A 15,000-nucleotide genomic window follows, 5' to 3' on the forward strand; every position below is an offset into this window, starting at 1 on the left:
GTGGGAAACACTGATATATAAACTGAATATTAAATAGCCTTATATTAGCTTACTACTGTGCAGTGGCGTTTCTACATTAGGGGCACGTGGGGCATTGCCCCACCAGATCCCCATGGCGCTGTTTTGCAGAAAGCTCAATCTGTGCTTTGTGGCAAAATATATCTTATTTTATTTAATATGCATAGTAGCGTGAATGTGTTTGTGAATGTGTGTGTGAGAATAAGCTTGACTCACAAGCATTATAGTCCTGTTTTGGAGTAATTTGATTCATGTGTGTTTCTGTCTGTGTGCTTGCTCTGTGAAATGCTGCTCTCCGCTGTTCCTCTCTGCTCTGTGGGCTACGGCGCACGCTTAAGACCGTTGCCATGGAAACATTAATGAGCGTGAACCACACAGGCCAAAGATAACATTGGGAGATGGGGCACTATCAGATGTGCCCCACGAAATCTGCCTAGCAACTCGACTCGAATATTGCGAAAACCGCGAGAACTGTACCCTGTAACTGTACCAAGAGAAAAAAAACATCAAAGTCAGATCATATCAGACAGACCAATGCCAGTAACGTTACTGCTAGTTAGCTATCGCTAGTTTTCGAGTATTTTGGAAGTTTTAATTCAGACTAAAATGAGGAATGTAGACTATTTTTGTGAGGTGACATGACCTCATACAAAATTGCCCCACCAGAAATGTCAGGCTAAAATCGACACTGCTACTGTGTACCGTATTTTCCGGACTATAAGCCGCTACTTTTTTCCCACGCTTTGAACCTCGCGGCTTAAACAACGATGCGGCTAATTTATGGATTATGATACCTGTGACTGTATACGGTGGCTTTGTGTTTACGGTGGCTTTGTGGAGCTAGGATGCTAGCATGGATGCAGCCGCATGGATGCTTAGCTCCACGCGATTTCTCAGTATCTCTCAATAACTTAACTAATGTCAAAATAACCACAGTCTACCAGCATAGACAGAACACAACTCAAAACACTTTAGAAAATAAAATAAAAGTTTACAACAATACAAATCCAGTCTTCAAGTTCTTTAGCTCACTGGTTTCAAACTAGCGTCTGTCTTCAATCTAACGTTCTAGCTTCTGATTGACTCTTGCGACTGTGCGCTCTTAAAGCAACAGTGCACTTATCTAACTGGCAAAACGAACTATTGTATTAGTTTTGATATTCATTTTAGCCTGTGTAAAGTTAATTTGTTTCAATGTTGCGGTAGGCACCTGCGGCTTATAGACATGTGCGGCTTATTTATGTCAAAAATAATTATTTAAAAAAAATTTAGTGCGTGAGGCTTATATTCAGGTGCGCTCAATAGTCCGGAAATTACGGTAGTACATTTTAGATCGTGGTAGTGAATTAGCCTACATCTTATTTGTCAGACATCACAGAGAGCTAACTAGGTTAACCTGTAACTTAGGATCCTTAGGCAACTGCTAGAAAGCAAACCAAGGCATGTTGGCATGTTCCTCTGCTAGCCAAGCTGTCGCAAGCATCGACCATTATTATAATAATAATAATAATAATAATAATAATAATAATACAGAGCTTACCTCTACATGTTTTGAATGGCAAAAGTATTTGGTTCTTGGGTTCGAAAAGTTTGCACCGCATTCTCCATGCACCTTTTTGCTCCCGACGATTTCGAACAATTCTTTGAGGTAGGGCCAGGGATGTGGAAGGTTTTGCTGTTCTCCATCGCCACTCTTCAGACATCTCGCCAGAGTTGCCATCTCTTTCTGACACTGCCATTGCCGCGCATTGTATCATTTGTTCGCCTCTGTTGTCTTGTTTTGCGTCATGCGTAAAGAAGATGGATAGTAGCCTAACCAATGAGTGTTATGGGTTTCTATGTTTCATCCAATTACGCTCGAAATCAGTATATCTGGATGGCGCCATTGATCTGTATTGGATGGCGCACATTTGAAACTTTTGAAATAAAACCGGAACCAAGAGTAACGAGCCTGTTTTAAAAATGTAAGGAGTAGAAAGTACAGATACTTGTGTTAAAATGTAAGAAGTAGAAGTAAAAAGTTGCCAGAAAAATAAATACTTGAGTAAAGTAAAGATACCTAAAAATTCTACTTAAGTACAGTAACGAAGTATTTGTACTTTGTTACTTGACACCTCTGGCTATAACACTCTATTACACACACCTCACCCCCTAATCATCAGCTATAACACTCTATTACACACACACACACACCTCACCCACTAATCATCAGCTATAACACTCTATTACACACACCTCAGCCCCTAATCATCAGCTATATATATATATATATGGAGCAGTAAGGATACCTCCAGGTTTTCCTCAGAGATGTTCTGCACAGTGACTCTCTTCACCACTTTCTCATCTGAAGGAGTTTTATACACACACACACACACACACACACACACACACACACACACACACACACACACACACAATAGCCAAACATGATGACATGTGATAACCCCAGACACACCACACACACACACACACACACACACACACACACACACACACACACACACACACACACACACACACACACACACACACACACACACAACCTCAATACCCAAACATGATGACAAAGGATAACCCCCCCCCACACACACATCCATTATCTGAACATGATGACATGTGATAACCCCATACACCTAACACACTTACACCACACACACACACACACACACACACACACACCTAACACACACACACTCACACACCACACACACACACACACACAATATCCAAACATGATGACATGTGATACCCCCACACACACAAACACACCCAACCCACACACACACACACACACACACACACACTCACACTCACACACCACACACCACACACACACACACACACACACATACACCCAATATCCAAACATGATGACATTGAATACACACCCCCCTCCCACACACACACAGACACTCACACACACTGACTGGTACTGACCCAGTAGCACCTGCTGGTAGTTGAGTGTGTTGTCTCCGCTGCTGTGGTTGAGCAGGAGCAGACTGGGCCGCACCACCGGGCACCTCAGCTCCAGGTACAGGGTGTTATGGGGGCTGTGGAGGAGTCAGGGTGTTATGAGGAGTCAGGGGGTTATGAGGAGTCATGGTGTTAGGAGGAGTCAGGGTGTTATGAGGAGTCAGGGGGTTATGAGGAGTCATGGTGTTAGGAGGAGTCAGGGTGTTATGGGGAGTGTGTGTGTATGTGTGTGTGTGTGTGTGTGTCTGTTTGTGTTTGTGTGTGTGTGTGTGTGTGTGATTTGACCTGTAGCTGCAGTCCTGTCCTGTTCTGGCTCAGTGTGTGTGTGTGTGTGTGTATATGTGTGTTCCAATTGCTGATGGAAGTGGAAACATTGCTCCTCACCACCACTACTCCTCAACTACGCATATGGACAGCCAAACTCTACCCACTCACTCTGTTCTTTTTCTTTCTCTCCTAATCCAGACTATCTTCGCTATGGGACGCTGCTGTAGTCTCTCCACCCGGTCTACCCGTAGAAACCCTCGGCCAATTGCACCCACCGCCACCGCACTGCCGTACACTTACTCTACCCCTTACCCTATGCTAGCATTTATATACAATATATATTATTGCCACCATCAACATGTTTCTCTGTTCCTACTCCCCTTACCCCTGTAACAGTAAACCTTTGAGCACAGTGTATACCCACTAAACTGGTCTTGTTTGTATCATGTATTTACCACCGGATGTCTGTATATATATTATGTACATTTACCAAATGCAGGATATGTACAACACCTGTTGTTTCCCATCCCCTTCTGCCAAACAACCCTCCACCCATCCCCCCTTCCTATCTCCACCTGGCCGACCTCAAGCAGATGGGTCCCCCCCTTATGTGCCGTGGTTCTGCTTAAGGTTCCTTCCTGACTAACAGGGAGTTTTTCCTTGCCCCTGTTGCCATTGTGCTTGCACTAAGGGGGTTTCAGGCTCTGGGCTCTGTAAAGCGCCTAGAGACAATTGTATTGTTATGGCGCTATATAAATAAAATTGAATTGAATTGAATTGATCTGACCTGTAGCTGCAGTCCTCTTCTGGCTCAGTGTGTGTGTGTATATATGTGTGTGTGTGTGTGTGTGTGTATGTGTGTGTGTGTGTGTGTGTGTGTGTGTGTGTGTATGACCTGTAGCTGCAGTCCTCCTCTGGCTCAGTGTGTGTGTGTGTGTGTGTGTGTGTGTGTGTGTGTGTGTGTGTGTGTGTGTGAGTGTGTGTATATGTGTGTGTGTGTGTGTGTGTGTGTGTGTGTGTGTGGGGTGTGTGTGTGTGTGTGTGTGTGTGTATATATATGTGTGTGTGTGTGTGTGTGTGTGTGTGGTGTGTATATGTGTGTGTGTGTGTGTATGTGTGTGTGTGTGTGTGTGTATATATATGTGTGTGTATGTGTGTGTGTGTATATATGTGTGTGTGTGTGTGTATATGTGTGTGTGTGTGAGTGTGTGTGTGTGTGTGATGTGTGTGTGTGTGTGTGTGTGTGTGTGTGTGTGTGTGTGTGTGTGTGTATGACCTGTAGCTGCAGTCCTCCTCTTCTTCGCTGGCGTCTCCTTCTGAGATGAAACAGGGGATGATGCAGCGCTGGTGTTTGTCTTTGAAGGAGCGCAGCAGAGACTCCACAGCAGGCCCCAAGCCCTCATCGCTGATCAACAACAACAACAACACCACAAATAAACAACACACAAACAACACAACACATAAACAACACACAAACAATGCACCACACAAACAATACAACACGCAAACAACACAACACACAAACAACACAACACGCAAACAACACAACACAAAAACAACTCAACAACAAAACAACAAAACCAGAATCAGAATTCTGAATCAGAATCAGAATCAGGTTTTATTGGCCAAGTAAGTTTTCACAAACAAGGAATTTGACTTGGTAAAGTGGCTCTCATTAAAACACAATACAAAACAAACAGTGCAACAGTGCAACGGTCTAAGAAGTTTAAGAAAGTATATACAAGGCGGAATGGCTATATACAGTAGCTGATTATCACTTATTCTGCTTCTTTATGTATAACAGCCCAAATATCAAACCCTGTCTAGAGTTGAGGACACTAATCTTTATGTATAACAGCCCAAATACAGGAGGACAGGATGGAGGAGGACAGGATGGAGGACAGGATGGAGGACAGGATGGAGGATAGGATGGAGGACAGGATGGAGGAGGACAGGATGGAGGACAGGATGGAGGAGGACAGGATGGAAGACAGGATGGAGGACAGGATGGAGGACAGGATGGAGAAGGACAGGATGGAGGACAGGATGGAGGACAGGATGGAGGAGGACAGGATGGAGGAGGACAGGATGGAGGACAGGATGGAGGAGGACAGGATGATGGAGGAAAGGATGGAGGAGGACAGGATGGAGGAGGACAGGATGATGGAGGAAAGGATGGAGGAGGACAGGATGGAGGAGGACAGGATGGGGGAGGACAGGATGGGGGATCTGTCTGTTTTTAGTGGCTTACAGAAGAGAAGCGCTACAGTGCTGTGTATTGGGTGGTCCCTCTGCAGTAGTGTGTGTGTGTATGTGTGTGTGTGTGAGAGCGTGTTTGTGTTGTGTCTGACCCCTGCTGTGTGTGTGTGTGTGTGTGTGTGTGTGTGTGTGTGTGTGTGTGTGTGTGTGTGTGTGTGTGTGTGTGTGTGTGTGTGTGTCTGACCTCTGCTGTGTGTTGGGTGGACTCTCTGTTTTAGGGCTGAGGGTGACTTTGCTGTTCTTCTTTGCTGCGTTGCGATTGGCTGGAGGCTTTTTACCCTTCTTGGTCTCTGGCACCACCTCCTTTTTGGTAAGCTGGGGAACACACACACACACACACACACACACACACACACACACAGACACACACACACAGACACACACACAGACACAGACACAGACACAGACACAGACACACGCAGACACAGACACAGACACACACACACACACACACACACACAGACACACAAACACATTATATATTCAAATTTAAGCTTTATTGGCATACATATTTAAAAGAAAAGTACAATATTATTAATAATAATAATAATATATATATATATATATTACACAGGTGTGTATGTGAGGTTACTCCATAATTTTAGTCAGTCTGAGGTTACTCCACGGTTACTACATACGAGTAGTTATGGCTCATTGTATTATTTTGTCCTGTTATTGATGTGCCTAATGCGCAACCAGAAATTCGAATATGTTCGAATATATGTGTTTTTTTAAAGCGAATATTCAAACGTCATTTTTGAGCAATTTTGACAGCCCTACAGCCCATAGAGTTTTGGGGTGTAGCTCAGCTTTAGACCACCTTCAAATCCTGTGTTCACATAGACAGCTGTGTTTGTGTGTGTGTGTGTGTAGGTGTGTAGGTGTGTGTGTGTATGTGTGTGTGTGTAGATGTGTGTGTAGGTGTGTGTGTGTGTGTTTGTGTGTGTGTACCTGTGTAGGTGTGTGTGTGTGTGTGTGTATATATGTGTGTGTGTGTGTGTGTGTGTGTGTGTGTGTGTGTGAGTCTACCTGTACAAGTCCACCGAAACAAGGATCACAAACAAGGTAAACTTTTTGATTCTGCCATAGCCATGTGTCACAGCAGCATCTCTGTTGTCACTGGTTGTCAAAAAATATCTCAGCGCAGCAGACGGCAGCGCAACCTGGGTAACCTCCGCTCACTTCAACAAACCTCATCTACTGTAACCTCTTTCTCTGCTGGCCTGTGGAACTGTCAGTCTGCAGTCTTTCATCTCAGGTTATGCCAACCACCTCTCCCTAGGGCTCTTAGCTCTCACAGAGACATGGATCAAACCTGAGAACAATGCTACCCCGGCAGCACTCTCCACCAACTATGCCTTCTCCCATACTCCCCGGCCATCTGGTCGTGGAGGTGGGACGGGGCTGCTGATTTCAGACAACTGGAAATTCACTCCACTGCTGCCTTCAAACAGGTATGCCTCCTTTGAATATCATGCAATTATGGTAACTGCTCCTGTTAAAACTTATGTGATTAATATCTACCGTCCACCAGGACAACTGGGTGATTTCGTCCATGAGCTGGACACCCTGCTGTCATCCATCCCTGACCACGAGTGTCCAACACTCATCCTTGGCGACATGAACATCCACCTAGACAATCCCAACTCAGCTGACTTTCAGACCCTGGTTTACTCGTTCGACCTACAACAGGTCCCCACTCCTCCAACTCACAAAGCAGGAATAGAGCTTGACCTCATCCTTGCTCGGAACTGCACCACGGACAACCTAACGGTAACCCCTCTGCATCTCTCGGACCACTTTTTCATTCGCTTCGATTTTCGGCTCATTGAGCAACCCTCTGTCCCCCCTCCGATGGTCTCGTTCCGGCGCAACCTCCGCAACCTCTCTCCCACCCACTTTTCCTCTCTGGTTTCTTCTGCTCTTCCACCTTAATCCACTTTCTCCTCACTAGGTGTCGATGATGCCACAGAATCTCTCTGCTCCACTCTGAGCTCATGCTTGGACAGTTTGTGTCCACTTTCCACCAGACCTGCTCGATCTACCCAGTCTCATTCGTGGCTGAGTGATACCCTCCGAACGCAGCGCTCCAATCTCAGAGCGGCTGAGAGAAAGTGGCACAAATCTGCAGCACTGGACGAACTTGCAAGCTACCAGTGTAAGATTCTTCTCTATATTTAGGCTACTACACTTAATTCTAAAAGGTGGTCTAGTTGGTTGTCTCAATCAAGGAAGCTGGAGCGGTTCGGATCAGAGCCAAAGATATTTATTGTAGCAGACAAGAAATATCACTAAGTACTTTTCTGAGCCTAAGTATTCTAAGTTGAGCAGAGTTCTAAGAGTCGCCGGGCACACGCGGGTGCGTGTCAGGTGTCGTCTTCCAGGAGATGTTCTTCCTTGCTCCGCGAGTCGCTCTGACCTCTGAGCCTCGGGCACAGGCTAATTTAACTGGGGGTATTACGTAAACCGAATGAAATGCATAACAATCTCTAACACACACACGTACACATACATGACCATGACAGTCCATCAATGTCCTTCAGCCTAAAAACCCAGGCGCCAGGAGGAATCCTACACAACATATACACATAACAAGAGGAGAATGCTCCGTGTGGATCGGCATATGGCCTGCATCCATTAAGATTAACCTGCTAACCTTACTGGAATTTGGGCCTACGGGCCTGGTAGTGGTGGAGGGGCATACACAAGCTATATGGACATGAGAAATATCACTGGAATCTAACACCAGACACTGCTGGCCTCCTTCTCATCCAGCATCACTGCTGCTAAGAAGACTTTTTTCAATGACAAGATCAACGGTGCAACTGACGCTCGGAAACTATTCTCCACCTTCAAAACTCTGCTCTACCCTCCTCCTCCTCCCCAGCTACTAACCTCACTGCTGATAACTTTGCTTCCTTTTTCACAGAGAAAGTGGCAGCCATCGGGAAACAGTTCGACCAACTGTCTCCCCCCCTAAGGGCGCAACTGTCAATGGCTCATCATTTCCTTCTTTCATCCCTCTCAGCGAGAGTGAGGTCTCCAAAATCCTAACAGGCAGTCGTCCTGGAACATTTCGTCTCTTTTCAAAGTGGCTCGGGTAACGCCGCTGCTCAAGAAGCCGTCTCTCGATCCCACTCAGGTGGAAAACTATCGACCGGTCTCACTTCTCATGCTCCTATCTAAAACCATTGAGAGGGCAGCTTCCAAACAGGTCACCGAGTTCCTGTCAAAGAACAATCTCCTCGATCCAAACCAGTCTGGATTCAAAAGCGGTCACTCCACCGAAACAGCCCTGTTGTCTGTAACGGAGGCCTTAAAAACAGCTAGAGCAGCAGCTCAATCCTCGGCTCTCGTCCTGCTTGACTTATCAGCTGCGTTTGATACAGTCAACCACCGCATCCTTCTGTCCATACTGTCAAGTATGGGCATTTCTGGCAATGCGCACTCCTGGTTTGAATCCTACCTCACTGGGCGCTCGTTCAACGCGTCTTGGCAAGGTCAGCTGTCTGTACCTCACCTCCTCACCACTGGGGTGCCCCAAGGCTCGGTGATGGGACCACTTCTCTTTGCCATTTACACCACCTCGTTGGGCCCTATCATCCGCTCGCATGGGTTTTCCTATCACTGTTATGCCGATGATACTCAACTGTTTCTGGCTTTCCCTCCTGAGGACACCACGATCTCGGTGCGGATCTTGGACTGTCTTGCTGATATATCCACATGGATGAAAAATCACCACCTGCATCTGAACCTGGCCAAAACAGAGCTGATGGTCTTCCCAGCCAAACAGGTCATCCACCATAACATCAATATCAATATTGACTCTTTATCTCTTGTTCCATCCAAAACAGCAAGAAACCTGGGAGTCATTATTGATGACCAACTGACCTTCACGGCCCACATCGCCTCTGTATCCAGGTCGTGCCGCTTTGCGCTATACAACATCCGCAAAATCAGGCCGTACCTAACCCAGTATGCCACCCAGCTGCTGGTGCCGGCGGCGCGTCTGGTGTTCAACCAACCGAAAAGGGCACACGTCACCCCGCTACTCATTGAGCTCCACTGGCTGCCAGTAGCTGCTCGCATTAAGTTCAAGTCACTTATGCTTGCCTACAGAGTGCTTGCTGGTTCTGCTCCCACCTACCTAAATGCTCTTGTAAGGGCAAATGTTACACCCAGGACGCTGCGCTCGTCTAGTGAGCGTCGTTTGGCACTGCCGTCTGTGCAAGCACGGCAATCCAGACTATTCTCATTTGTAGTTCCACGTTGGTGGAACGAACTGCCTAGTACTACCAGAGCAGGGGCGTCCCTCTCTACCTTCAAGAAGCTTTTGAAGACCCAACTCTTCAGAGAGCACCTCCCTTCCTAACTGGCACCTGACTAGCGCTTAACTTGCACTTCAGCAGTTACATTCCTGCACTTCTTTTTCCTTTCTAGGTCGTTTTTCTAATTCTCATGTAAAGTAGTATTTATTGTTACACCATGCTTTTTATTGCTCTTAGCTTGACTGTTCTCTCCCTTGTACGTCGCTTTGGACAAAAGCGTCTGCTAAATGACTAAATGTAAAATGTAAATGTAAATGTGTGTGTAGGTGTGTTTGTGTGTGTGTGTGTGTGCGTAGGTGTGTGTGTGTGTGTAGGTGTGTATGTGTGTGTGTTAGTGCTGTCAAACGATTAAAATATTTAATCGCGATTAATCGCATTTGTCATAGTTAACTCAAAATTAATCGCGATTAATCGCAATTTTTTATCTATTCTAATTCGTTCGTTAAACTATTCGTTTATTTATTTTTTCCATCATTTTATTTTTATTTTAATGGCCTTATCAACATGGAAAAGTGGATTGGCTTGCTTTATGCAAATGTTTTATTTTATTGAAAGCCAACATTGCCAAACAGGGCGGTACAAAATAAAATTATAAAGTGCACATTTCAGGTAAACAAGGACTCAGCCTATAGTGCAGTTAAATGATGGCTTAATATTTTCTTTTTTTCAAGTTTGCTGGGAACATAGCAGTCAGGCCTCTTATTTCAGAAACAATGAACCGTAACAGTTAGGTTACCAATAAAAGGTAAGCCTACTACTTCTTTGCTTTCATCCAGCTGCCTGTTGACATTTTCAGACAACAGTGAAGCTCGCTTCTTTTGTACAACACAACTTTTAAAAGTAAACTTTCCATTCAGAAGCTTTTTATCATCCATTTCGCCGTATCGCGCTCACCATTCACTCAAACCGTATCGTTAGCCTACTACACAGTTTGCGAGGCCAAAAAGAACGTTAATCTTAAAAATAAATAAATAAATAAATAAATTTGCGTTAATCTCGCGATAAAAAAATGAACGGCGTTAAAATGGGTTTGCGTTAACGCCATTAATAACGCGTTAAACTGACAGCACTAGTGTGTGTGTGTATGTGTGCATGTGTAGGTGTGTGTGTGTGTGTGTGTGTGTGTGTGTGTGTAGGTGTGTAGGTGTGTATGTGTGTGTGTGTGTGTGTGTGTGTGTGTGCATGTGCATGTGTAGGTGTGTGTGTGTGTGTGTGTGTGTGTGTGTGTGTGTGTGTGTGTGCATGTGCATGTGTAGGTGTGTGTGTGTGTGTGTGTGTGTGTGTGTGTGGTGTGTGTGTGTGTACCTGTGTAGGTGTCTCCATGCTGGTGGCTTTGCTGCAGATCTCTGCTGCCTGCTGCTGCTTTATTCCCAGAAGACGAGCCGCTTCTGCTTTGATGATGTCATCAGAGAGGCAGGGGTTAAAGGTCACCTGCACCAAACATCTCTGAAGAGACGGAGAGAGAGGAGAGGAGTCTTGTTTTTAAGTGTGTGTGTGTGTACCTGTCCTGTGTTTAGGTGTGTGTGTGTGAGAAGTATGTGTGTGTATCTGTCCTGTGTTTAGGTGTGTGTGTGTGAGAACTGTGTGTGTACCTGTCCTGTGTTTAGGTGTGTGTGTGTGTGTGTGTGTGTGTGTGTGTGAGAAGTGTGTGTGTGTGTGTACCTGTCCTGTGTTTAGGTGTGTGTGTGTGAGAAGTGTGTGTGTGTGTGTGTACCTGTCCTGTGTTTAGGTGTGTGTGTGTGAGAACTGTGTGTGTACTTGTCCTGTGTTTAGGTGTGTGTTTGTGTGTGTGTGTACCTGTCCTGTGTTTAGGTGTGTGTGTGTGAGAAGTGTGTGTGTACCTGTCCTGTGTTTAGGTGTGTGTTTGTGTGTATGTGTACCTGTCCTGTGTTTAGGTGTGTGTGTGTGAGAAGTGTGTGTGTGTGTGTGTGTGTGTACCTGTCCTGTGTTTAGGTGTGTGTGTGTGAGAACTGTGTGTGTACCTGTCCTGTGTTTAGGTGTGTGTTTGTGTGTGTGTGTACCTGTCCTGTGTTTAGGTGTGTGTGTGTGAGAAGTGTGTATGTGTGTGTACCTGTCCTGTGTTTAAGTGTGTGTGTGTGAGAAGTGTGTGTGTGTGTGTTCCCTTTCCTGTGTTTAGGTGTGTGTGTGTGAGAAGTGTGTGTGTACCTGTCCTGTGTTTAAGTGTGTGTGTGTGAGAAGTGTGTGTGTACCTGTCCTGTGTTTAGGTGTGTGTGTGTGAGAAGTGTGTGTGTGTGTGTACCTGTCCTGTGTTTAGGTGTGTGTATGTGTGAGAAGTATGTGTGTGTGTACCTGTCCTGTGTTTAGGTGTGTGTGTGTGTGTGTACCTGTCCTGTGTTTAGGTGTGTTTGTGTGTGAGAAGTGGGTGTGTACCTGTCCTGTGTTTAGGTGTGTGTGTGTACCTGTCCTGTGTGTGTGTGTGTGTGTGTGTGTGTGTGAGAAGTGTGTGTGTACCTGTCCTGTGTTTAGGTGTGTGTGTGTGTGTGTGTGTGTGTGTACCTGTCCTGTGTGTGTGTGTGTGTGTGAGAAGTGTATGTGTACCTGTCCTGTGTTTAGGTGTGTGCGTGTGTGTGTACCTGTCCTGTGTTTAGGTGTGTGTGTGTGTGAGAAGTGTGTGTGTGTGTGTGTGTGTGTGTGTGTGTGTGTGTGTGTGTGTGTGTGTGTACCTGTCCGGGCCCCACGCGTCCGTTGGTGGGGGTGAGTGTGATGTCCTGGGTGTGGGGGGGGCAGAAGGCGAACCTGCGGGGGCCGACGGGGGCCGGGGGCCCGGGGCCGACGCGGGGGACGCTGTGTGTGTACTGGTTGGTGCTGGTGTGTGTGTTGAGCACGTACAGGCTGGCACAGGAGCGGCTGCCCACCGCCGTCGCCCGGAACTCCACCAGTGTGTGAGACAGCTCCAGCACCGGCTGCACCCCCACGCCCCGACACTGCAGCCAGAAGGTCCTGGGGGGGGGGGGGGGGGGGTTATAGTCAGACAGTTAGATAAAGCCTCTGCTGTAAAAGCTGTGTGTGTGTGTGTGTGTGTGTGTGTGTGTGTGTGTGTGTGTGTGCTGGGGGGGGGGGGGGGGGTCGGGGGTAATGGAATGCTGGCTGCCCAGCAGACAGTCAGACAGGTGTAGTCTGTGTAGTGAGCTGGGAGTTGTAGTCTCACCTGTTGAGTGTGTGTGTGTGTGTGTGTGTGTGTGTGTGTGTGTGAGCTGGAAGTTGTAGTCTCACCTGTTGAGTGTGTGTGTGTGTGTGTGTGTGTGTGAGCTGGAAGTTGTAGTCTCACCTGTTGAGTGTGTGTGTGTGTGTGTGTGTGTGTGTGTGTGTGTGTGTCTGTGTGTATGTGTGTGTGTGTGAGCTGGGAGTTGTAGTCTCACCTGTTGACCCCTGACCTGCAGGTGAGCTGGAAGTTGTAGTCGTCGGCCGTCTGCGGACTGAAGATCACATCCAGGTCCACCGTCTCCTGGGGCAACAGCGTCCCGAAGCCGTCACCCGGCTGCACGTCCATGAACTACGGCACACAAAGAAACATAAGCCCACTGCAGAAGTGTGTGTGTGTGTCTGTGTGTGTGTGTGTGTGTCCTGGGCCCCGTTCGTCGTAAGGGCTGAAGCTAAGTTAATCAATTGTCCTTTTAGCCCGTTAACATTAGCGAGCTGATTGAGAACAGCAAATATCGGTTTGTCAACGGCTCATCCGCCTCCAAATCATGTGGTTAATTTCAACCAGGCTAAACTTATCAGGGCAATTGCGCGTGCACGTCCTACTTCAAAAGGCAGGAAAGGTTGATCACCAAAACAATGGGGTACAATGGGGTGCTATGGGGTACTAATAACACTCATATAATTATGAGTGCTTTGTTCTCCGCATCACCGACACCACAAAAATGTACCACTCGCAAAAAAGCGCAAGACAGTCAATGTTCGACTGTGGTGTTTGCAATAAATGACTCGAGAAGGTTTTGTAAATTAATTATTCCTTGTCGGCTGAATCGGTAGCGCTCATACAAGAACTCATCGTCTTGTCAAGAAGGGCGATCGTAAAGAACTCTCTTCCTACGCTAATATGTTACTATGGTGATTTATCGAAAAAAAAGAGGGGCGTTTTTTATCTTAGCCTGAAAATTTGCTCGCTAAACCGCTTAGCGAGCTACGACGAATACCCCCCTGTGGTAAAGGATGGATACCCTACCCGAGCCCGTCGGAACCCGTCGAATGTTTATCTAAAAAAAAAAAAAAAAAAATTGATTAAAAAAAAATTCGCGTTAATCTCGCGATAAAAAAATTAACGGCGTTAAAATGGGTTTGCGTTAACGCCGTTAATAACGCATTAAACTGACAGCACTAGTTTTCAATAAAATAAAACATTTGCATAAAGCAAGCCAATCAACTTTTCCATGTTGATAAGGGCATTCAAATAAAAATAAAATGATGGAAAAAATAAATAAACAAAGGGACATTTAGAATAGATAAAAATGTGCGATTAATCGCGATTCATTTTGAGTTAACTATGACATAAATGCGATTAATCGCGATTAAATATTTTAATCGTTTGACAGCACTAATAAATAGTGAAGTCAACGTGTCTGCTTCACATTATGCAGAAGTTCGTTTTTGAGAATAAAATAAATCACATTTAGGATAACAGCCTTCTTCCCCTGGCGGGAATTTGCTTAGGTCCTAGCTGTGACAAGGCAATTACAGGTGGCAAAATGGCATCACGGAGGAAGTTAAAGAGAAACTGTCATCTGGAGAGTTTAAAACGATACTAAACCAAGGGAAATCTACTGTATGGAGATATTTCTGCTTAGTAGTCGATGCAGATTATGATTAGGCTGTTGGATATGTCCAATGTAAGAAGTGTAAAGTTTTAATGAAATATGATTGATGCAATCCTCTGTCTCCACAACAACATGGATTAAACCTCGATGGTTGGACTATGTAGATAGTTTTTCAAGAAAAAAAAAGATCTTCAATGGTAAAACTTGTCTTTTGTGCCTCCTTTGGTTTAGCATATAACGTGAGTTGTATTAAGGCGTGTGTAATGTGTGGGCTATTTCATTCCGTTTGTTAACCTTTCCTGCTGTCTGTCTCTGACCGTTGTTGACTAACTAGTTTGTCATAATGTCAAAGTCAGCAAATTTCAAGAGATTTC

At 45.7% G+C, this 15,000-nt stretch overlaps 1 protein-coding gene across 1 annotated transcript in view; it reads right to left on the reverse strand.

The window, feature by feature from the left end:
* The window catches only part of cfap74 (cilia and flagella associated protein 74), a 67,068-nt gene that overhangs the window by 14,300 nt on the left and 37,768 nt on the right, over positions 1-15,000 (reverse strand). Inside the window, exons 17-23 of the mRNA XM_031565575.2 lie at positions 13,226-13,359; positions 12,530-12,806; positions 11,151-11,291; positions 5,702-5,832; positions 4,535-4,663; positions 2,956-3,068; positions 2,307-2,362 (exon numbers count right to left, since the gene is read on the reverse strand). Coding sequence (XP_031421435.2) covers positions 2,307-2,362; positions 2,956-3,068; positions 4,535-4,663; positions 5,702-5,832; positions 11,151-11,291; positions 12,530-12,806; positions 13,226-13,359 — 981 coding nt within the window. The remainder of the gene's footprint in view (positions 1-2,306; positions 2,363-2,955; positions 3,069-4,534; positions 4,664-5,701; positions 5,833-11,150; positions 11,292-12,529; positions 12,807-13,225; positions 13,360-15,000) is intronic.

This window comes from Clupea harengus, chromosome 4 (genome assembly GCF_900700415.2).
Source record: "Clupea harengus chromosome 4, Ch_v2.0.2, whole genome shotgun sequence".
Lineage (NCBI taxonomy): Eukaryota > Metazoa > Chordata > Actinopteri > Clupeiformes > Clupeidae > Clupea > Clupea harengus.